This window comes from Rhinopithecus bieti, unplaced genomic scaffold, assembly GCF_001698545.2.
Source record: "Rhinopithecus bieti isolate Rb0 unplaced genomic scaffold, ASM169854v2 scaffold_1583, whole genome shotgun sequence".
Classification (NCBI taxonomy): domain Eukaryota; kingdom Metazoa; phylum Chordata; class Mammalia; order Primates; family Cercopithecidae; genus Rhinopithecus; species Rhinopithecus bieti.
In genome coordinates, this window is record NW_016803645.1 from 1,771,047 (window position 1) to 1,795,150 (window position 24,104).

Below are 24,104 nucleotides of genomic sequence, written 5' to 3' on the forward strand. Positions count from 1 at the left end.
GAATAAACTGATTTCGCTGATAAAATGGGACCAAAGAACAGAAACTGTAGAAATAACAGCAGCAAATTCCATATTAAGAAAAGCATGTTCTAAAACAATATGACAAATAGTGACTTTTATAGTCCCTTAAAATAAAAACTCCTTTCCAAACTTTTTCTTCCTAAGTTTTCAAATTTATTTTTTAAAATATTTAAAATAAAACTTTAAATGTAAGCTTTGGTTAACTTTTGACATAGCAATATTCCTGAGTGATCGGAATTTTTAAAGATAAAGAGCAAAGGCCAAAAGAAGATGTTACAGACATATTGAGGGAATCCTCCCAGATCAGGTTTTTGATAAAGGCAAAGCTCCTCCCTTTTATACTGAAAAAAGGGCCAGTCTGAAAACTTCCAAAATGGTTGTTTGTTTGTAGAAGCAGTTTTTCTCCATTGCCGAGGCTGGAGTATGGAGGGCACTGGCGCAATCTCAGCTCACTGTAACCTCCGCCTCCAGGGTTCAAGCAATTCTCCTGCCTCAGCCTCCCAAGCAGCTGGGATTACGGGTGCCCACTGCCATGCCCAGCAAATTTTTGCATTTTTAGTAGAGATGTGGTTTCACCATGTTGCCCAGGCGGTCTCAAACTCCCAACCTCAGGTGATCTGCCTCCCTCAGCCTCCCAACAAAGTGTTTCAAAAGCATCTTTGAAAAAGACAGAACACATGTAACCGCAAACAAAGCACAAAAAATCTGAAATGTTACAACTAATAACCTACTATCAAATGTAAGAAATAATCTTTTAAGAAAAATGCTTAGAGCCAAGCACAATGGCTCACACCTAAAAATCCCAAAACCACTCTGGGAGGCAAAGGTGAGAGGATCGCTTGAGGCCAGGAGTTCAAGACCAGCCTGCACAGTACAGTAAGACTCTGTCTTTATAAATATTTAAAAAAAAAAAAAAAAAAATCAATGGGACATGTGGGTGCATGCCTGTAGTCCCAGCTACCTGGGAGGCTGAGGCAGGAGGATCATTAGAGCCCAAGAGTCCAAGGATGCAGTGAGGCTTTATCATGCCACTGCACTCCAGCCTGGGTGACAGAGCAAGACGGTCTCTAAAAAAAATTTTCATAAATAAATTCTTAGAACTTTTTTGTGGTATAAAATATTTTAATATGAAAAAATTGGAAAATACAAAAAAACACGAAGAAAACATGTAAACTATCTATAATCCCACAATTCATCACTCATTCAAAGTATGTTCATGAGCACTAGGCCTCTGTCATGAAACTTAGTCTGCTTTTAGAGATAGACAATATTCTAATAAACGAATAGACATAGCAGAGTGTAGTTAAGTATACAATAAAGATAATGTGGTGAAGAGTGTGAAATACTGTATGTATTTCTCAGAATTTCAAATCCAGAACTTAAAAAAAAAAAAAAAGTATAAGACATTACAAAGGGAAGTGATGTTTATTTTCCTAAAATTGTAAGCCTGAAATATGCAAACATCTAGCAAGATTAAATCTATCTAATCTTTGTAAAGGAGAAAAAAGAAATCCTGTAGCTAATTAATAAAAAAAAGAAAAGAAAAGAAAATGAACCAGAATTTTATTTTATTTATTCAGAGACAGAGTCTTGCTCTGTTGCCCAGGTTGGAGTGCAGTGGCACCATCCTGGCTCACTGCAGTCTCCACCAGCCAGGTTAAAGTGATTTTCTCACTTCAGCCTCCCAAGTAGCTAGGATTACAGGCATGCAGCAACACATGTGGCTAGTTTTTTAAATTTTTGGTAAAGACTGGTTTTTCACCATGTTGGCCAGGTTGAACTCCTGACTTGAAGTAATCTGCCCACCTCAGCCTCCCCAAGTATTGGTTGGGATTACAGGCATAAGCCACTATGCCCAACCCAGAATCTGATTTTCTGAAGTACTTATAAATTTATTATGATGGCCAGGCGTGGTGGCTCACACCTGTAATCCCAACACTTTGGGAGGCTGAGGCGAGCAGATCACAAGTTCAGGAGATCAAGACCATTCTGGCTAACATGGTGAAACCCCATCTCTACTAAAAAACTCAAAAAAATCAGCCAGGCGTGGTGGCGGGCGCCTGTAGTTCCAGCTACTCAGGAGGCTGAGGCAGGAGAATGGCGTGAACCTGGGAGATGGAGCCTGCAGTGAGCCAAGATCGCGCCACTTCACTCTAGCCTGTGCGACAGAGCGAAGACTCCATCTCAAAAAAAAAAAAAAAAATATTATGACATCTGGAGATTCTAATATCCAGATGTCATATTAGTATGAATAAAAATACTTTTTTAAAGATTATGATGACAAATCCAAATGCTCATACGCTTTCAAATTATCTTTCCCTATGGGCTACAACTGTTTTCACATAAATAATTAACATTTGTATTATTAAGCAGGATATGCCATTTTTCAAGCATGTCAACTGTCTAGGATTAACATTACAGTTTTGAATACTGTTAAAAAAGAAGAGATCTATTTTGAAACTAAATTAGTTTAAAACTACTTTGAAACAAAGAAAATTGTAATCAACTCTCCCCAAAACCAAAACTCATCTGAGTAAGTCCTTTAATTCAACACACAAATGTGCATGTCCTTTCTAAACCCTTGGAATAAAGGGAACTAAAAAATACTCTAAAAAAGGTATATAGGCTTTACAGTGCCAGCCAAGACAGAGTATACCAAACTACAAGGCCTTGCTTTCTCACTGATGACAACTCAAAATCCCCATCTCAAGACAAAAAGCAACTACCTGAGTAATCTGGAAGCAAAACAGCAGGCAAACTGGAAACCAGAGTCAAACGTAAAAAATGACCAGTGAAAGCTAAGGTGGCGGGGTGGGTTGCTGTGTGTGGGAGCTGAGGTAACTTCATAGTGTTTGGTATGATCTATGATCTCCCAGCTTTGATCTCAGTGCTAGAATACAGAAAGGTGCAGCCAACACTAGTGGGAAAAACCTAGGAGAAACCCCATTCAGCCAGAATACTAGGAAAAAGGACTCCTCCATGCTGTAGAGGAGGAGGAGGGAAGGAGAAAACAAAAATGTTTCCCCTTCTTCCTTTTTACTTCTGGCCTTGCCAAGGGTTTGAAGGCAGACTCTGTTACCACACTAGCACCTAAAATCTCGAGAAGATCCATCTGTAGCTAATGGAAGAGGAAACAGGGGTCTCTATTATCCAAAGAACAGTGACAGTTCCTATTTTTCTTTTTCACTACTTCACTCTGAAGGCTGAGCTTGGAAAGAAACATGACTTTTTGGCCAGAGAAACAGGGAAAAAAGAACACTGGCATCTGGAGAACGAATGGGAATCCTAGAAAGAGACAGAGAAGAGGATCCCCTAGTTTTGTGTATGAACTACATTCTGGGCTCATCTTAGAATTATGCCTGCATGAAACAGACCCAAAGCAACACAGCTCTTTGAACTACAATCCACTTAAACCACTGCCAATTCCTAAACTAACTGGAGTGGAAAGTATGCTGCGCACACCTCAAGAGAAGAAATGCTTTGAGAACTGAACTGACACTGGAACCACCACAAAAAGGCAAGACAGAACTCGCATCCTGAAGTTAACCAAACTGACTGCCTGATAAACAAAAATCAACATCCTTCAGAGAATTCTGATGAAGTCTTACAACATAATATTAAAAATGTCGCCAGCATGTAAGTGAAACTTGGCCGGGCACAGTGGCTCACACCTGTATTCACGGCACTTTGGGAGACCAAGGCAGGCGGACTGCTTGAGACCAGGATTACAAGACCAGCCTGGGTAACATGGTGAAACCCTGTCTTTACCAAAAATACAAAAACTTAGCTGGGAGTGGTGGCACACACCTGTGGTCCTAGCTACTGAGGAGGCTGAGGTGGGAGAATCACTTGAGCCTGGGAGGCAGAGGTTGCAGTGAGCCAAGACTACGCCACTGTACTCCAGCCTGGGTGACAGAGTGAGACTCCATCTCAAAAAAAAAAAAAGTGAAAGTTACTTCACACAAACCAGGGAATCTGTCCACTGCTTGAGGGAAAAAACAATCAACAAATGCCAATCCCAAGATGACACAGATGGTGGAGTTATCAAACATTTTAAAGCAGTTATAATCATCCAGTGGCATATGTACATGTGTATGTCTGTGTGTGCACACATATGCAGATACACAGATCTATCTATCTTTCCATCTATCCATCCTATCTTTCCATCAATCCAACCATTTTGGAAAACTTTAACTGATAAACCTCAATAAGTAGCAGCCAATAAAAGTTTTTAAAAATATCTTCCACAATGTGTTACATATTAGGTATTCAAGTACGTGATGATTTGACTTTGATACAGTAGTTTAATATAAAGTTTCAAAGGTAACCAGGCAACCAAATACGAGCTAGCAAAAGAAATTTATCCAGCTTTCTTAAACTTAAGTTCACTTGAACAGAGCAGATTAATTTTACTCAAAAAAAGTAGAATGCCAAAGCCATGGCTGATGATATAAATTTATCTTAATTTTTCCCTCAGAACTTTGTGACAAGTTTTGCAATCCTGTACCTATAATCCTATGCCAATATTCATAGGTATAAAAAATATACTTATTGGCCAGGCACGGTGGCTCATGCCTAAAATTCCAGCACTTTGGGAGGCCAAGGCAAGCAGATCACTTGAGGCCAGGAGTTTGAGACCAGACTGGCAAACATGGCAAAACCCCATCTCTAGTAAAAATAAAAATCAGCTGGGCATAGTGGCGTGCAACTGTAGTCCTAGCTGCTCAGGAGGACTGCTTGAACCCAGAAGACAGAGGTTGCACCACTGCACTTCAGCCTGGGCAACAGACAGAGACTCCGTCTTCAAAAAAAAAAACCAGAACTTATTTATTTATTGAGACAGGGCCTCACTCTGTCACCCAGGCTGGAGTGCTGTGGTGCAACCTCAGCTCACTGCAACCTCCGTCTTCCAGGCTCAAGAGATCCACCTCAGCCTCCCGAGTAGCTGGGACTACAGGAATGCACCAACATGTTCAGCTAATTTTTGTATTTCTTGTAGAGATGAGTTTCGCTATGTTGCCCAGGCTGGTCTTAAACTCCTGAGGCTCAAGCGATCTTGCCCTCCTCCGCTTTCCAAAAGACTGGGATTACAGGCGTGAGCCACAGCGCCCAGCCTAAAGAACATATTTCAATGCAACAGAATGTTTCCACTCTGATATAATCCCCAATATCATTTGTTATAGTATAAAATAATCAACCTTGTATACAACGTATAAATTTGAGAGTTAATCATCCATGTTCTAACTCAAATAGTTTATTATCAAGGTATAATCAACTAAAAACAACTAAACAACTGGGGAATACAAAACCAAATTCAGCTGATTAACAGGCGAAGTCAACATTCGTCTAACTACTGAACAACAGCACTATATTCTGCCCTTTAGAAAACAAAAAATAACATGAAGACCCTCACCTCCATTTATCTAACAATCTACTGAGGTAGAGGGGGAGAGTGATATACATATCATTAATATAGTGAGTTCTCAGCCTTTCGAGATTTTTGACAATTCATTAATGATCTCAAAGATCTCTAAAATGTAATCACAAGTAATTCTGCAGAGACACTAATTCAAAATATATGTATTAAACTTAACTATTAGTGACACAGCATCTTTGTTATTCTCTCCTCACACTCCCATATGCATTTAACAGAGAAATAATACTGTATACACAAGTGCTATTTAGGACCTCAAACATTTTCCTCATTAACACAAGATCTGATGACATAATTTAATGTCAAAATAAAAATACCGGGGGAAGGATATATAAGTTAAATAAACATCCAGTTAGAAACCACAAGCATGAAGTTTAACAAGAAAATGTAAGTGAAATAGACTGACTGGGAATACAGCATTCCAGTTACAGCTATTATTCCGCTTCCACACTATTTACATTTATAACATACTCATCAATAAATCTTTCTTTACAGTGATTTACAAAAAAGGTAAGAGGTGGCTATTTCCTAATGGAAATGTATTAGAATCTCAACAGAACTCTGTGCTTTCCTACTACAAAATCACTGAGTTCCTACACCAACAAGACACACAAGTGGGAATATATAATGCATAGCTTTGCATACAGTAAATCTTCCTGTTTCGCAGCATCATTTATAAGCACTGTATATAATAAGCATATTCCTATTTATAGTCTTATAAAATAATCTTATGTAAAGTCTCAAATCCATAGCTCAGGAACCTGTACAGTTGAAGGCAAGGGGAAACTGAAAGGTTTTTAGAAATACAAAGTGATTCAAGCAAAATCACTATTAAAACTAATAATAATAAAAATTAATCTAATAATCTGGGCCAGGCATCCCAGCACTTTGGAAGGCCAAGGTGGGTGTGTCACTTGAGGTCAGGAGTTCGAGACCAGACTGGACATGACAAAAACCCGTCTCTACTAAAAATAAAAAAAGTAGCCGGGCATGGAGGTATACATCTGTAATCCCTGCTACTCAGGAGGCTGAGGCACGAGAATCGCTTGAACCCAGGAGGTGGAGGTTGCAGTGAGCCAAGATTACACCACTGCATTCCAGCCTGGGTGACAGAGCGAGACTCTGTCTCAAAATAATAATAATAATAATAACAACCTAATAATCTAAAATATCTAGTTCTACAGGAACTAGAGAAAAAGAGCATAGTAAATTAGGAGCCAATTAAAAACTGACTGCAACAAACCAAAGGAGAAGTGATGAGGATAAGAGCTAAAGTGTTAACACTGAGAATAAAAACAATGAGAAGGATGCAAAATATACATTAAAAAAAAATAATTCATTAGATTTCATGACTTACAAAGATATGGATGAAAGAGTGGCATTTAAAATAATTTCAAGTTTTCAACTCTGAGTATTTATGAACATGATTTTACTAATGATAAAAACAAAAGTCTAAAAGTAAGAAATTTGTGGAGGAAAGGCAAGTTTAGACATGAGGTGACAACAATGATTTCAAATGCACATGTAAACAAAATACCTTGAAGATATGAAACTGAATCCCAAAAGAGAAAATTTAAAAATACAAGTAATTTCTGAAGAGATAATAGTTGAAAAGATAAGGAATAAATACTGAAAACTAAATAACAAAGGGAGAATAAGTAGAAGAAAAGCCTACAAGGCCTAAGGGTAAAACCATTTCAGAAATGAGACTAACCAACACAAAAATTTGAAAGAGAGAGCTGCATGAGAAAAATGATAAAGACAGTAATATACTTTTCATCTGTGAAGTCCGCTGTCAATTATTAAACACTATCCCAACTGTTTTTGCTTTCAGAATGGCCTGGTAAGATTATTTACTATTCTCATTCTATAAATGTATAAAATTAGGTTAAGTGACTTAACTAAACTCAACAAGGTTGTAAGTTATGGAACTGTGTCTCAAACCCAGTTCTTCTAACTACCTAGGCACTCAGATGTAGTCTAGTTTCCAAAACAACACAAAAGTCCACTAGCTAGCAACGCCACCGAATCAGATGATGGATGACTATGGTGACACACCATTTAATAGCACCAACCTAAAACCAAGAAGACTTTAAAACAAAACATTATAAAGCTTTTGAGTCTTCTGATCAAATAACAGCTAAATAAACTGCATTTAAACATGAATTTGAAGCAGACCTCAACAGGGCTTAAGGATCTTCAAACTCTTAACATGAAAGCTACCTTTCTCTAAGTGATTTAATTCAAGCAGTATTAAAATAGACTCACTCCACCTTTCTCCTAATGGCTAAGATACGTACTGTTTGGGTTTGGAGAAAATATTACAAAAACAATATGGAGACCAGGCACAGTGGCTCATGCCTATAATTCCAACACTTTGGAAGGCTGAGGGGGGAAGATCACTTGAGCCCAGGAGTTCAAGGCTACGGTGAGCTATGATCATGCCACTGCACTCCAGCCTGTGTGACAGAGTGAGAGTTCGACTCGAACTAATAATAATAATAAGGTAATAAATGCTCACTGTGAAAAAAATCAAACTATTCAAAGGTCTCATTCACTGCACCCTATCCACCTACTGCTTTCTTCAGAAATAACCGCTGTTAAACGGCTGGCAGGCCACCTTTCAGAGTTGTCTATATGCATCTTTCTTTATAAATATGTATAAATATTACAAGTATGTACATTGTATACATGTATATATGCAAAATAGACACTTCATACATTTATTTATTTATTTTTGAGGCAGAGTTGCAATCTTGGCTCACTGCAACCTCTGACCCCCAGGTTCAAGTGATTCTCCTGCATCAGCCTCCTGAGTAGCTGGAATTACAGGTGCCCGCCACTACGCCCAGCTAATTTTTTTAAATTTATTTTTTGAGATGAAGTTTTGCTCTGTCGCCCAGGCTGGAGTGCAACGGCACGATCTTGGCTCACTGCAACCTCCGCCTCCCAGGTTCAAGTGATTCTCCTGCCTCAGCCTCCAAAGTAACTGGGATTACAGGCATGCGCCACTACACTTAGCTAATTTTTATATTTTTTAGTAGAGACGGGGTTTCACCGTATTGTCCAGGCTGGTCCCAACCTCGGGTGATTCACATGCTTCGGCCTCCCAAAGTGCTGGGATTACAAGCATGAGCCACTGCACCGGGCCTTAATTTTTGTATTTTTAGTGAAGACAGGGTTTCACCATGTTGGCCAGGCTGGTCTCGAACTCCTGACCTCAGGTGATCGGCCCACTTCAGCCTCCCAAAGTGCTAGGATTATAGGAATGAGCCACTGTGCCCGGCCCACTTTATACTTTCTGGTTTTAAAAAAAAAAAAAACTGTACTCCTTTTTACTGCTTAAAACTGATGTTCTTAAAAGCCTTGCTGGGTTTCTTAATAAAACAATGAAATTCTTTTAACTGATGACCAGTAATAATATTAGTCTAACACACTGGCCAGGCACGGTGGCAAGTGCCTATAATCCCAGCTACTCTGGATGCTGAGGCAGGAGAATCGCTTGAACCTAGGAGGTGGAGGATGCAGCAAGCCACGATTGCGCCACTGCATGCTAGCCTGGGCGACAGAGTGAGACTCCATCTCAAAAAAGCAAACAAGCAAAATACATTACAGTCTGTATTTTGTAACTGTCTGCTGTTCAAAAGTCTCGTTCAATTATTTCCCCAACTTGAAACATATGCTGAACATAATCTAGCACATTCTTTACAACTCATAGTCTCTATAACTTTTACCCACTATTAAATTATGTTGTAATATGAAGATACTTTCCGGGGCAACTGAGATATCCACAATGACACTACATGTTCCCCAATTGCAGCCTCTTAAAAAAAATAAATAAATAAAATTCCTAGTATTCCCTAATAGAATAAAAGTTGTTTAGCTTTCCAAATACTTTATAAAATTACTAGATTTTAAATATTCAAACCAACTGAAAGGTAGTCAGGAAATACACCATTATCTCTATTTTAAATGAGGCTAAGAAAAGATTAATTAGAAAACTTGCTTATCAGGATTAGTACATAAGGGATCCTAAAGGTCATTTTATCTAATCCCATTTTATAAATGATAAAACCACCATCTCCTTCCTGGCAACCAACTGTCATCTGTCACATGTTACTTTACAGCAACCATATTAATTTTGAAGCCTTTTCAAGCTTTAAAAGGCCTCTACTAGGAACCTTCTAAACAGTAGTTTGCAAAAATCTAAATGAAGTAGTCACAAAGTAGCCATCATTGTTAAAATGTGAAAATTAGAAATATACTACAGATACATTAAGGATATAGACTTAAAGAATAACCACACTCCTCTCTTTAAAAGGAGGTACAAAATACATGAGCTTTGGACTCAAAGGCTTTTTAGTTTTCTGCAGAGTGAGTTGCTGGCCAAGTGGGTGTTACTGTAAAATACTTCCTTGCCAAGGAAAGCGTATTTTCTCTGGAATCCTATTCTATGAGCAGGAGAGGAGCAGCACAGTAGTATGCTCCTTATTCTGTCCCAGAGTTAACAAGAAATACTAATAATCTATTAAGAATCACCAATTCCCACTCCTCTCCTCCCTCCACCAAACATAAATACTACCAAGATCACACTCAAAAAATCCATAGTGAAAATAAAACAGCAGTAAACAAAGAGGATATAAATGTGTTCTAATTAGGCCACTAACTATGTGCACCTAGTAAAGGTATGACTGAACAAGTTTAATCATTTCTGAATCTTGATTCCTCATCTGTAAAAAGAGTCTTTCTGATATGTCTTTCAGGTCTAAAATTTGTAGTTTTGGCCAGACGCGGTGGCTCTTGCCTGTAATCTCAGCACTATGGCAGGCCGAGGCGGATGGATCACCTGAGGTCGGGCGTTCGAGACCAGCCTGACCAACGTGGAGAAACCTGTCTCTACAAAAAAAATACAAAATTAGCCAGGCAGGGTGATGCATGCCTGTGAAATCCCAGCTACTCGGGAGTCTGAGGCAGGAGAATTAATTCAACTCGGGAGGTGGAGGTCGCAGTGAGCGGAGATGACGCCATCGTACTCCAGCCTGGGCAACAAGAGCGAAACTCCGTCTCCAAAAAAAAAAAAATTGTGGTTTTTAGATATCAGGTTTAAGCAAGAAAGTTAACAGGGAACCCAATTATAAAACCATAACCAACTATTCCTATAGCTACAAATGCAGAATATGTGATGGGCTTCAGCCACCCTATTCTAAAATCAAAGAAAACAGAAACAATTCTCCATAGGAGAAAACAAAATACAAAAACACACTGGTGTATATATGAAAATAATTTCATTTTAATTTTCCTGGGATCCACACAGTCCACCTTCCTTTAATTTCAATTCATTCCCATGTCTTTTGTAAACATCAAAATGAAAACGTAAGTTTCACCTCCTTTTAATTTAGTACTATTAACAATGAAATGGCCAAAATGAGGACAAGAAAAGAATAATTCATTTATAAAGCTTTTGCAAAAAAATGCCAAAATTGTATTAGCTGGAATTTCCCAAATAAACATAAGTTCTCTATCTAATGATACAGTCTTTAAATGCACAAATCCACGTGCACAATTGCTTACAGTAGACTTAAAGCAAAGAATTATGTAACTGAGAGTAAATAAAATGCTGAATAATATGAGTGGGCTTAATGTTAAGAAATTCTAATAAAATCTCATTAAACAAAATTTGAATCCTTAATTTTATTCACAGGTCATTCAATTTACTACTTAAGTTTTAATTACATACAAGAACATCTGGTTGTATAGGCAGAATTTAAAATCAAGCATACCTCACGCAGAGTTGCTTTGAAATGTCTTACACTCACAAACCCAACATAATAGGGATGGGGAAAGGGAGAGAGGGAGGACAAACCTGAGGATGAAAAGATTCTACAAGATTTTTCCTCTAGGCTAGATTTTCTTCTTTTCCTATATTATCACCCTAAACAACTATACTGTCCCCTCAATCTTCATTTCTAGCCTGTTCTCTCCAGGTGCCCAACCCATATATCTAGCTAGGTATCTCCACCTTGATGTTCCACAGACAACAAATATTCAAGATGCACAAACTACTGTACCTAACAAAACAGTAACCATAATAGTCTTTGGGTGGTTGAGATAAAGGTGATTTTAAGCTTCTTTCCATAGTGAGGATCTTTCTTTTATTCTTGGTGGGATATTAAAAAAAAGAAAAATCCCCCATCTACCCTATCCCCCCCAAATTATCTTTCTCCTCAATCTTCTTTCTCTCCCTGATTTGGCCATCTTAGTGACTGGTACCATACCCTTAAATCAACCTAGTCACTTAAACAAAAGCCCTGGCAACACCCATCTTCCTCATATCCATCTTCCTGTTATTACTAAACTTCTATTGCAGTCATCCCTTCCTCTTCTCCCTATTAGTATTACTTTAGTTGAGCCCCTCATCTTCTCTAGACTAATTTAACCTTCCTATCCCAAACTCATCCCGCCATTGCCCTTCCCTGCTCCACAAAGATGCTAATAATTTTTCTAAAACAAATTTAAAACTTGTGCTTTCATTTAAAGCCCTTCAGACTCTCAATTCCCTTTTGATTTAGAAGGCGGTCCTATGCATGCTATATAAAGGCCCTTCATCAGAAAACCCAGGCTTAATTCTCCAATCACTTCTCCCTACCCTATGCCCTACCCAAAGCTGCAATTTCCTTGAATATGAGCTTCTATGTTTTGCACACAATGCCTCCACCCTTTCTACTGTATACATCACAGTGTACACAGAATGTACACAACGTATACACAGGTGACACCATTACTCTTCATATCACAATGCTCATCACATTACTTTTCATCATATTCCCAGTCCCATCCCATCAGAAAGAGCTTTCTGAGGAAAAGGCTGTGTAGGTATACAATGTTGCAGACTACCCTGCAGAACGTCTGACAGATGACAAGTAAGTAACAAAGCTCAAAGAACCAGCAACTTTCCATGCACTCTTTCCAACCACCAGATGCTATCACTATTAAAACCTTCATAGGCTCTTACTGTATTACAGCAATCTGAAAACTGTTTTGTAATTAAAATGAAAACATCAACAATTCTGTAGGACTAGTAAAGTAAGAGATTTTAGGCTGGGTGCAGGGGCTCATGCCTGTAATCCCAGCACTTTGGGAGGCTGAGGCGGGCAGATTGCTGAGGTCAGGAGTTCGAGGCCAGCCTGATCAACCAGGAGAAACCTCATCTCTACTAAAAATACAAAATTAGCCAGGCACGGTGGCACATGCCTGTAATCCCAGCTACTCAGGAGGCTGAGGCAGGAAAATCGCTTGAACCCAGGAGGCAGAGGTTGCAGTGAGCCAAAATGGAGCCATTGCACTCCAGTCTGGGCAACAGAGCTAAACTCTGTCTCAAAAAAAAAAGAGATTTTATTCATAGGCCTTCACCCATAGGATTATTTGGAATTAATAAACTGTTACAGCTCTAAGGGGACTGAGACATCTAATTCTTTGCTTTTGCAAATAAATCAAAGTACTGATTAGGGAGTTTTGCACAATGATGCTGCAGCCTCTAACCAACTCCTTTAGGATTTTACTACTCTTTGGCTAAGTTGCTCACAACTTTCATTCTTGAAATTACCACCAAAACAGAGACAGGCTTCTAAAAACTTCTGAGTTGTCTCATAAAATGAGAATAAGAATTTGGAATTTCTTGTTCAACAGAAATTACTATAAAAATTGAAACCTTATTTCTTGATGTTTAAAAAAAAACAAAGATATTAATTATCCTTACAAAGGCTAATTTAAAACTACTCATAGAAATTATTTCAGAAAAAAAAAAGTAACATGGTAAAAATTCATCTTGACAATTTTTATTCAAAGGTGCTGATATTCAGCCAGAGGCAAGATGGATAATCTGCAAACAGTTCTTGAGCTTTTATTAACATTTAGTAAGTAAATACTAGTTCTATTAGTAAACTTTGTCCCTATTTTAAGAAAATAACATAAGCAACTATATCCACAGCGGCTCTCAATGTTGGATAGTAATCATTCTCGTTATCATTTATTAATTAAAGCCTTTTTATGTATGTAATATTTTTTAAAAGGTCTATAATGCACATGTACTTATCACTAAATTAGGTATGGGTTGTTTGTGCCAATTAGTGCAGTTTTATTTTATTGTCTTCCTTTAGTGAGTTAGCGCAGCAACACGTTGAAATCATAATGACTAAGAATCAGTTTCAAATAAATATTATACTTGACAAAAAAGGAAGGATGGAAAGCAATGAGCTAGCCTTTTAAAATGTTGCCCCCTTTGCTGAATTTTTTAAATCAACTTTCGCAACAAGAATCCTCTCTGCAATTAAAATGTAAACAACTTTCAGTAAATAAAATGGCACTAAATGAGGAAAAACAAGAAACATGTATTTCTAGTACACGTACACAGACACACAGACACAGACACACACACACACACACACACACACACAAATGAATGTAAACTCCACGAAGGCAGAGGCTTGTTTTGGTTTTTCATTTGGTCTGTTTTGTACACTGTTGAATCCTAGTGCCTAAAATAGTATCTGCACGTGGTCAATGCAAAAAAAAAGTGCTGAATATTTCCATCAGGCAGCTTTTCAAGTGGTTTTGCTCTGTTTTTGATTTAAGATAAGCACTATAAGGCCTTTATGAGCTATACTGTTCCGCTCAATTATAATTCTCGTTTACAAGTAGCATGTTATTAACCAATTTCTCAAGTTTCTAAGTTTACTGCTGGGCCCAGCAAAGTATAGCCTTTGGCCTGTTTTGGTAGGCCCTCAAACTAAGGATGGCATATGTATATATATATATGGGGTTTTTTTGTTTTGTTTTGTTTTGAGACAGGGTCTTGCTCTGTCACCCACGCTGGAGTAAAGTGGCACAATCTCAACTCACTGCAAATCTCCACCTCCCTGGATTAAGTAATCCTCTCAAGTAGCTAGGACTATAGACATGGATCACCATGCCTAGCTAATGTTTTTGTATTAGTATTTTTTGTAGAGACATACTGTTTCACAATATTGCCCAGGCTGGTCTGGAACTCCTAAGCTCAAGTGATCAGACTGCCTCAGCCTCCCAAAGTGGTGGGATTACAGGCCTAAACTATCACACTCAGCCAAACGGTTCTCTATTTTAAGCTTTGTAAAAGACAAAGAAGAATATACAAAGAGGCCTACAACACCTACGATATTTACTAATGCTCTACAGACAAATTTTGCTGCCCCCTGGACTGGAGATTCCACTCATAAAGAATAAATTTTCTCTAAATATATACTTTCTTTCACCCATCAGTAGAATCTGCACTATTGGATCGTTTACCTAAATCCTTCTCCACATCTAAGTCCCTGAATTTCAGAATGTTATCTGAAGAATGTTAAATAAATGCTTTGCTGTTTTGGTTTTTTATCAGAGTGTAAGTAGTTATGACGTTGAAGCTAGGAAAAAGTAAATGATTAAAGTTAATTTATCTTTAATGTTTCACATACTAAAAAAATAGCAAACAAGGACAAGGATGAAAGAGGAAAAAAGTCAAAATGGAATACAAACAGAAAAACTTGAACCTAACTGTATTTCAAATTAATAGCAAAATGGGGGAGAAAACTAACCAAGTAATGTTTGTACATAGTATTTTAACTATATAACCTTAGGCAAAAACAAAAAATGAATTACAAACAAATATTAAACTCTAATTGATAGGTTTGTTTTCAGATATATGCTTTAGCAATTCTGAAACTACTTTCTATGTATTTCAGGAATGACCAAATAATAAGTAAATATATTGTAGATAACAAAAGCCAGGTTTCTTGCTGTCAAAGAAAGAAATTACAGATTTGGAAAGAAGTAAAGCTAGAATGAACCCTACTGTATTTGACTGGAATTGAAGATATTATGATGAATTCATGGCTTTTTAGATAAACAGATACAAAAGAGATGAGAAAGAATGTATGTATATATATAAAATTTACAGTTCTATCTAGTGATAGATATACATAAACTAAAAGAAACTAGAGAAATGGCTGATTTCCCAGGCTGGGGCGGGAGTATTTTATTACACTAGAGAATAAGACAACTCAAAAAATAATGAGGACTTGTCTAACGGACAAAGGAGCCAGCTTGCCTAGTCAAAACTGAGACAATCAAAGTAGAAAGATACCTCAATCAATAAAAAAAAAAAATGCATGAGTTTAGCTGGGTGCGGTGGCTCACGCCTGTAATCCCAGCACTTTGGGAGGCCGAGGCGGGTGGATCACTTGAGGCCAGGAGTTCAAAATCAGTCTGGTCAACATGGCAAAACCTGGACTCTACTAAAAATACAAAAATTAGCCAGGCATGGTGTCGTGTGCCTGTAGCCCCAGCTAGTCAGGAGGCTGAGGCACAAGAATCGCTTGAACCTGGGAGGTGGAGGCTGCACTGAGCTGAGATCACGCCACTGCACTCTAGCCCAGGTGACAGAGTGAGACTCTGTAGCAAAAAACAAAAAACAAAAAACAACAACAAAAAAACCACCATGAGTTCATACTAATATACACCTACATATATAAATGGGAAAGCCTGTAGAGAATGCGAATTAATAAATACAAACATGATAGACTCAGAAAACCACCACTGGGCAATCACCATTAGTTCTGATTCATTTAAGAACAGGGAAGATGGCCGGGCGCGGTGGCTCAAGCCTGTAATCCCAGCACTTTGGGAGGCCGAGACGGGCGGATCACAAGGTCAGGAGATCGAGACCATCCTGGCGAACACAGTGAAACCCCGTCTCTACTAAAAATACAAAAAACTAGCCGGGCGAGGTGGCGGGCGCCTGTAGTCCCAGCTACTCGGGAGGCTGAGGCAGGAGAATGGCGGGAACCCGGGAGGCGGAGCTTGCAGTGAGCTGAGATCCGGCCACTGCACTCCAGCCTGGGCGACAGAGCAAGACTCCGCCTCAAAAAAAAAAAAAAAAAAAGAACAGAGAAGATGCTAAAACAAATGGTGAAAATTTGACGAGTAGCAAGATATTTGCATCTAAGTATCTCCCCAGAAGATACTATTAATAGTTACAAAGGAAACACAGTAACTATACAGCAGGGAAACGCTGCAGATAAAAATTAGCACTCCAGCCTGAGCAACACAGCCAGACCTCCTCTCTACCAAAAATCTAAAAAATTAGGCAGGCATGTTGGAGTGCACCTGTAGTCCCAGCTACTCAGAAGGCTGAGGTCAAAGAACTGCTTAAGCCCAAAAGTTCGAGGCTGCAGTGAGCCATGATCACAGCACTGCACTCAAACCTGAGCAAGAGAGCAACATCCCTGTCTCTTTAAAAAATAATAATAAACAAAAGCTCAACATCCCTACTAATGGAATATATGGATAACATGATTCCTGATATCGTACACTGAGAGGAATACAATATTACTCCTGGAGTGTTCCTGCCAAAAATATAGAACCCAAACCTAATCATGAAGCAGCAGCAAATCAATATTAAAGCAATTCTAAAATACTGGCCTATTTTATCAAATATCATCTTAAAGGTCATACAAGAAAAGAGGAGTAAGCGATCAATTCACATTAAGGGAGACTAAGACAAGAAAACGTAAGGTGTGATGTAGAATTTACTCCAGTAAGGACATTACTGGTATGATTAGTGAAACCTGAATATGATCTACAGACAACAGTACTGTATCAAAGTTAATTTCTTGATTTTGATCACTGTACTACAGTTAAATAAAATGTGCTTGTTTTTAAAATATACACAGAGTTATTTAGAGGTAAGGGGTACCATGAATTGGAATTTACTCTCAAAATGTTCAGAAATTATATTTTCATTTGCATGTGAAGAGAGAGAAAGAAAGCAAATATGGTTACAGGAGGTAGAGACATCTGGATTAAGTATACACAAAACTTCTTCATCATTCTTACTATTTTTCTATGAATGTGAAGTTATAAAATTAAAATGAGAAAATAAATTTGAATTTGGACATTACACCAGTAAAAACAAAACCACCAACCAAAAAAACCTATGAAAAATTGAATGATGGTTCTCCTTTACACCTAGCACCAGGGACTGAGACCTAAGTCCTTCTAATCCCTGCTCTAATGCTTACAGAACTGCATTTCCTTGGAAAAATCACAACTGTTCGGCCTCAGTTTCCTTATCTGTAAAATGGGATAACCCCTATCTAACCATTATCACAAAGTTAAACTAAAGATCCACGGAAACATAATGGCTGCAGAAAAGAGCGCAGAGTATAAAACACTGTATATTATAAAGTGGTTCACTTTTTTCTAATATCTACTTTTTTTCTTTTTAATTTTTTTAAGTATGCAGTAGGCACACACACTTGTGTACATGAGATGTTTTGAAAAAGTGGTTAACTTCCCTCCCCCAATCCCCACCCAGCCAGTCTTGCTCTGTCGCCCAGGCTGGAGTGCAGTGACGTGATCTCAGCTCCCTGCAACCTCTCCCTCCCTGGTTCAAGAAATTCTCCTGCCTCAGCCTCCTGAGTAGCTGGGATTACAGGCGCACATCACCACACCTGGCTAATTTTTATATTTTTAGTAGAGACGGGGTTTCAACATGTTGGCCAGGCTGGTCTCAAACTCCTGACCTCGTGATCCACCCACCGTGGCCTCCCGAACTGCTGGATTACAGGCAAGAGCCACTGTGCCCAGCAAAGTGGTAACTTCTAATAAATGTTTGGCAAATTAAAAGCACTTCAAAAATATGTAAGACAGATTTTTGTCATCATAGTGAGCAGTTGTTACAGAAACTAGACATTTGCTACATCATGTTTTGATTTGTAAAAAACAAAATTCAAAACTCAAAGGGCAAAAAAGATTAAAAAATTTTTTTTTACTCCAGAAGATTTTACTCATATATTTAAAATATTTCAACAAATTCAAACACTTATGTCTATTTTTTCTTAACCATAAAACTTTATGGTATCAAAAACATTGCTAGATCAAAGAAAGCCATTAACTAGGACTTGGTCAACCTTTGAGACATTGATCACTGTACAGAAATCTTTATATTATTTCCCAAGTTCTACACACTAAAGTACATGGCAAAGTATTTTGTCTTTCTTTGATACGCTACTCAAATAAACCCTGAGGAATCACACCAAATTCAGAAAATATTTATAAAAGGGACATCAATTTTCTCAGATACTTAAACGTTTGCTTTAAAAATGAAAATACTTATTAGTTTATTCTTCTAAATTCATAAGGCTTTGGTCTCCACTTAACAATAGTTGCTTTTTAAAATCATATGCATGTGGAGACTAATGATTCTCGCTGACAAAACATCCTTAAATCTGTGTAAGAAATAGTTGATTCCAAAATATCGAATGGAGATTTTAAAACATACATAACAGACAATTTTGTATAAAACTTAATGTAGCTAGTCATATTTTCCCATTGTTTGAAAAATCATTTAACTAAGTCTACCTGCTCAGTCTCTATTTTGAGTAGTGGACAGGCAATCTGAACTCTAAGAGGCAAAATGCTAAGAACAGATCAGGCTGCAACCAACATAGTCCTTAGCAAAGAAGCAATGCTGGAGTCAGTAGTGCCTGCACAGCCTCTCCAGCTCTGCAGCAAGTTCAATACACAAACTGGTAACAAGACAAAAGGAAAAGGATCACAACAACACAGGCTCCAAAAGGGCATGATTTTTGCTTGTCTGGTTTGCCACTATAACCCAGGAGATGGAAAAAAAATCCCTAGGCCACAATACATGTTCATTAAATATTAGTTACATGCATAAACAAATTAAAGAATGAAATCCTAGGTCTTTCAAGTCAATCAATATAAATTACATTAAGTTGCAGAATTATTTTAAAAACAAATTTGGCATACATCAACTTAATAGTCAAAATTGTCTTTAGAGAACATAAGCAACCTTGTCCCCATTCTGACTAAATAAATAAATGTCAAAGTTCCTGAGATTTTTCCTGACCTACAGTAGGTATTTTAATACATTTACATAGAATTCCTTAAGTTTAAAGGATGGCTGTATCAGAAACTCTTATAAAACAAAATTAGAAAGACGAAACAAATGCATATAATCAAAATCAGAAAAAGCAAATGCATCATGTTTACCATCAAATATGAGACAGAATCCATTTAGGTAAGAAATCACAAGCTATAAAAACAGTTCTCATCAGCATTTATTTCTCATAACCAATAGTACCTCTACCACAATCTGCTGCCTCTATAATTAGAAAATCAAAATTTCGATTTAGTCTGTTTATTCCTATAGCATATACGTCAATAATCTGTCATTTTATAGTTCAAAGAAATTCTTCAAAAGGTACATTATTAAATTAAGAGGTCTGCAATTCACTCAAATAGTTCTATTTCTTTTGTAAAATCACATGGAGCAGAATAGAAGTAAATACAACAAAAGTTTACACATGACTTATGCTCACTATTGAGCATAAAACTTTTTTCTCCAATTAACCTATTTTTTGTGAAGCAATTCAACTTATTCCCTAGACGCTCTCTTTTAAGACTACCAATCTATTCCAAGTGACAAATTTCATTCTGCTTCCCAAGTACTAACCATATAATCAAATATACTATTCCACTACCAATTGAAACCTAACATATTCCAAAGGGCCTGCCTTATATGGGTTATCATCATCTTACTATGCTTCTTGTGTCCATGCTGCTGGAAAAGCAGTCTGTACAAGCAGGAGTAGAGGCACAATCCTGAGAGAGAGGAGTAGAGAAAGATGTTGAGAAAACAAAACCAGACAAAATGAGCTCACTTAAAAGTTCAGGAGCTCAGCCAGTGTTCAAGGTCAAGGTTGATTACATTCTTTCACACCATTATGAGTTAGAAGTTGTCCAAAACAGCATAACTGGCCTTAGAAACAGGTATCTGAAATTGTACATACAAGTAGTAATATTATCACTAATTCTAAGCCACCTATACCCCTTCTGAAAAAGAAGCAAACAGGCCAGGCGCGGTGGCTCACACCTGTAATCCCAGCACTTTGGCATGCTGAGGCGGGCGGATCACTTGAGGTCAGGAGTTCGAGATCAGCCTGGTCAACCTGGCTAGTGAAACCCCAGCTCTACTAAAAATACAAAAATTAGCCGGGTGTGGTTACACATGCCTGTAATTCCAGCTACTGGGGAGGCTAAGGCAGGAGAATTGCTTGAACCCAGGAGGCGGAGGTTGCAGTGAACCGAGATCACGCCTCTGCACTCCAGCCTGGGCGAAGAAGCAAGACTCCGTCTCAAAAAAACAGCAAGCAAATGATCACAGAATATGATGCTTTAGGACACTGGGGCTATAAAGTCCCCTAAATGTTAATCAAAATTACTGTAACAAACTCAATGCTAGTCTAGAATGAAATAACTGAACTCCACGAAACATGCATTTCCATCGTGCCCAAAATTTTTTATATTTAATGATGCGTATTTAACACTCTCAAATCATGCAGTCTCTCAAAACCATTATCAGTTTCAATTATCCTTGTATTCTATTTTTAATGTAAGAAAAAAACTTCTGCATGTCATTTCAAATAGAAAAACAGAGCAAAATCAGACATGAAAATAACATAATTACTAGACAACATAAAACTCACAATGGATTTAAACTAATTGGAATCTTCAATGGACTAGTCCCCTCCCCAATTCTCCTCCCCAAAGTAATAACCAGATGTTCAGAAATGTTAACTACCTTGGCCAAGGTCATTTAGCTACCTAGGATTGCATCCATTCATTCAAAAAATCTTTACTTAGCGGCCGGGCACGGCGGCACACGCCTATAATTCCAGCACTTTGAGAGGTCAAGGTGGGTGGATTTTGAGACCAGTTCTACACCAGCCTACCAGCCTGGGCAACATGGCAAGACCCCATCTCTATTCAAAGCACAAAAATTACCCAGGCATGGAGGTGAATGCCTGTGGTCCCAGCTACTCAGGAGGCTGAGGTGGGAGAAATGCCTGAGGCAGAGAGGCAGAGGTTGCAGTGGGCCCTGATGGCACCACTGCCCTCGAGCCTGGAGGACAGAGCAAGGCCCAGTCTCAAAAAAAAAAAAAAAAAATCTTTACTTTACATATATACTGTGTATTAGGATACTGTGCTATGAACCAAGGACATGAAACAAAGGAAATATAGTCACTGTCCTCATAGAGCTTATCGTCTAGTGGTAAAGACTACTAAAATTACTTAAAATTGCTATGATCACTGAAGAAAAAGCACAGTGTTTTAAGACAGTTTAACAGGAGACCTAAATCAGGGATTCTGAACCAGGGTCACCATGCCCCACAAGAAAAATTCAGCAACATCTAGAAACATTTTTGGCTGTCATAATTGTGGAGGGTGCTAGTGGCATCTAATGCGTAGAGTCCAGGGATGCTATAAACATCCTGGAATGCATAGGACTGCTCCCCAAGCAAACAATTATCCAGCCCAAAATAGCAATAGTTCCCAAGATATTTAGATCTTGGGTTTTCATATGAGCAGAAACGGGTTAGTGAAAGACTTTCTTCCTTTATAACACTAAGTATGCTACATCTTTAAAGGACTTTCACAAGGTAAAAAGAAAAAAATACAGCCTGACTGACAGAATTAACCAGAACACCCACTAGAAAATGATAATGGGAAAGGAAAAGCAGAGACACATTCCCTGGTAGATGAAAATAAAAGACAAATGCAGTGTTTTATAGCTGCTTCCCACAAATTCCCTATCCTGAACTATCGACAAAGGAAAAAATATACAAACTAAAACCAAATTTCACATGTTTGTATTATGCCCTCTGCCTTTTCTACTTTTCTCTACTAACCCATGTCTACTACCAGATGTTGGTGAAATTATAAAAAGTCCTGTAGTTAGACAAACTACCCACACTGAATACAAAATTGGAAGTAAAATAAAATGGAGATGGGAGTTCACTTTATAGAACAGAAAAATGTAGTGGATATTAAACTGGTTCTGGAAAGCCTGCATCCTGGAACAGTTTAAAGATTCTTCTATCCGAAAGGATCCCAAAGACAAAAAATACTAAGAATTTAGGTATCCTAAATACAATTAAAGGTAACAGAATCCTCTAAATTTATGAACTAAGGTAAATCCAGAAATTAAACTGAAATTACTCTTCTGACATATCTCAAACCTACATATTCGGTCCTACATCTTCCCACTCAGCCTATTCAGAGCAGCAAGAGAAATAGATCACGGGGGAAAGGCTACATTGTAATACACTAGCAATACAAAGGACCTGAAAAAAATAGATCACTGACTGGTATTTTATTATGTTAAAGATTTACTGTTAACTTTTTGAAGTGTGATTAATAGTAAAGGGACTGTGTTTGTTTGTTTGAAGTACTTAAAATTTAAAAGAATGTGGCCAGGACAGTGGCCCACACCTGTAATCCCAGTACTTCGGGAGGTCAACGCAGCAGGATCATTAAAGGCTGGGAGTTCAAGAACAGCCTGGACAACATATTGACACCCCCCACCCACCCCTACAAAAAATTTAAAAATTAGGTGTGCATAGTGGCACATGCCTGTAGTCCTGGTTACTCAGGAGGCTGAAGCAGGAAGATCACTTGAGCCCACGAGTTCGAGGTTACAGTAAGCTATGATCCTGCCCTTGCACTCTCTAGCCTGGGCAAGAGAGACTCAGTCTTAAACAACAATAGTCTGCTATGTTTAAAATGCCCTCTCGAACTAAAGGAAAGAATGGGTCATGCACTTGCCACTGTCTCACGGCCCCTTTTCAAAGAAACAAAAAAGGAAACAAAAAAATAGAACAAGATCCTACCAGAATGACCTCCAAACAGTGATCATTCTTAAATACTGAGTATAGATATGCAGCTCACATAAAACTGCTGCATTCCAGCAATCAATGCAGTCCCAAAGTAATCCACAGATTTAGGCAGTTCAATCTGCGACCCTTTTCACTAGGAAGAAATGCTAAATCATTACAAGTGCCACCATCTTAGAGCAGCAGCAACTGCAATAGCTTGCACTGGTAATTCTCTTACGGTTAACTGCTCACCCACTGACTCTGAGGAAATCCTGTATTCTAACCTGAACTTCAGTCTTTCATCATTTCAGAATTGCAAGTAGTGGTCATGGGATTAAACTTTCATCACAGGGATGATGTTTAAATAGAAATTATTTTTCTCCCACAAAATTAGCACAGGAGGCACTTAAAAAAAATAAATTCTTGAGTCTAAATATCATTTAACTCGTGATAAGAGAAATTTACCACATAATTCCTGCACAATTAAAGGATCTTCTGACACACTAATTTTTAACACAGAAGTGTAAGGTCAATTCCTTTGAGAAATTATGGTAGGGTGGGTAGACATGACAAAAACAACTCAAACATGTCTTGCATAAAGTCTGGGATTTTCATAGCTGAAACTCATCCACAGTTTGCAGACTAAAAATCTATATTATCAGGGTTTTCTGTTTTGTTTGTTTGTTTGTTTTGAAGCAGAATCTCACACTGTTGCCCAGGCTAGAGTGCAGTGGCTATTCACAGGTGCAGTAATTGCACTCTGCAGACTCGAACTCCTGAGCTCAACAGCTCCTCCCGCCTCAGCCTTCCAAGTAGCTAGGACTACAGACACACACCCACAATTCACAAACATCTATATTCCTAAAGTCTCTGGCATCTTCTGCTTTCAAACCAAT

The 24,104-nt window shown here is 38.1% G+C and overlaps 1 protein-coding gene across 7 annotated transcripts in view; it reads right to left on the reverse strand.

The window, feature by feature from the left end:
- The window catches only part of SCAF8 (SR-related CTD associated factor 8), a 234,198-nt gene that overhangs the window by 205,481 nt on the left and 4,613 nt on the right, over nucleotides 1-24,104 (reverse strand). For 5 of the 7 annotated variants that reach the window (XR_001889169.1, XR_001889170.1, XM_017891985.1 and 2 more), the window contains exon 2: nucleotides 20,093-20,155. The exons of the other annotated variants lie outside the window; for them this stretch is intronic. Coding sequence is in view for 3 of the 5 variants with exons in the window: in XM_017891985.1 (XP_017747474.1) it covers nucleotides 20,093-20,155 (63 nt within the window). In the remaining 2 variants the exon portion in view is untranslated. The remainder of the gene's footprint in view (nucleotides 1-20,092; nucleotides 20,156-24,104) is intronic. 7 annotated transcript variants of the gene reach the window in all.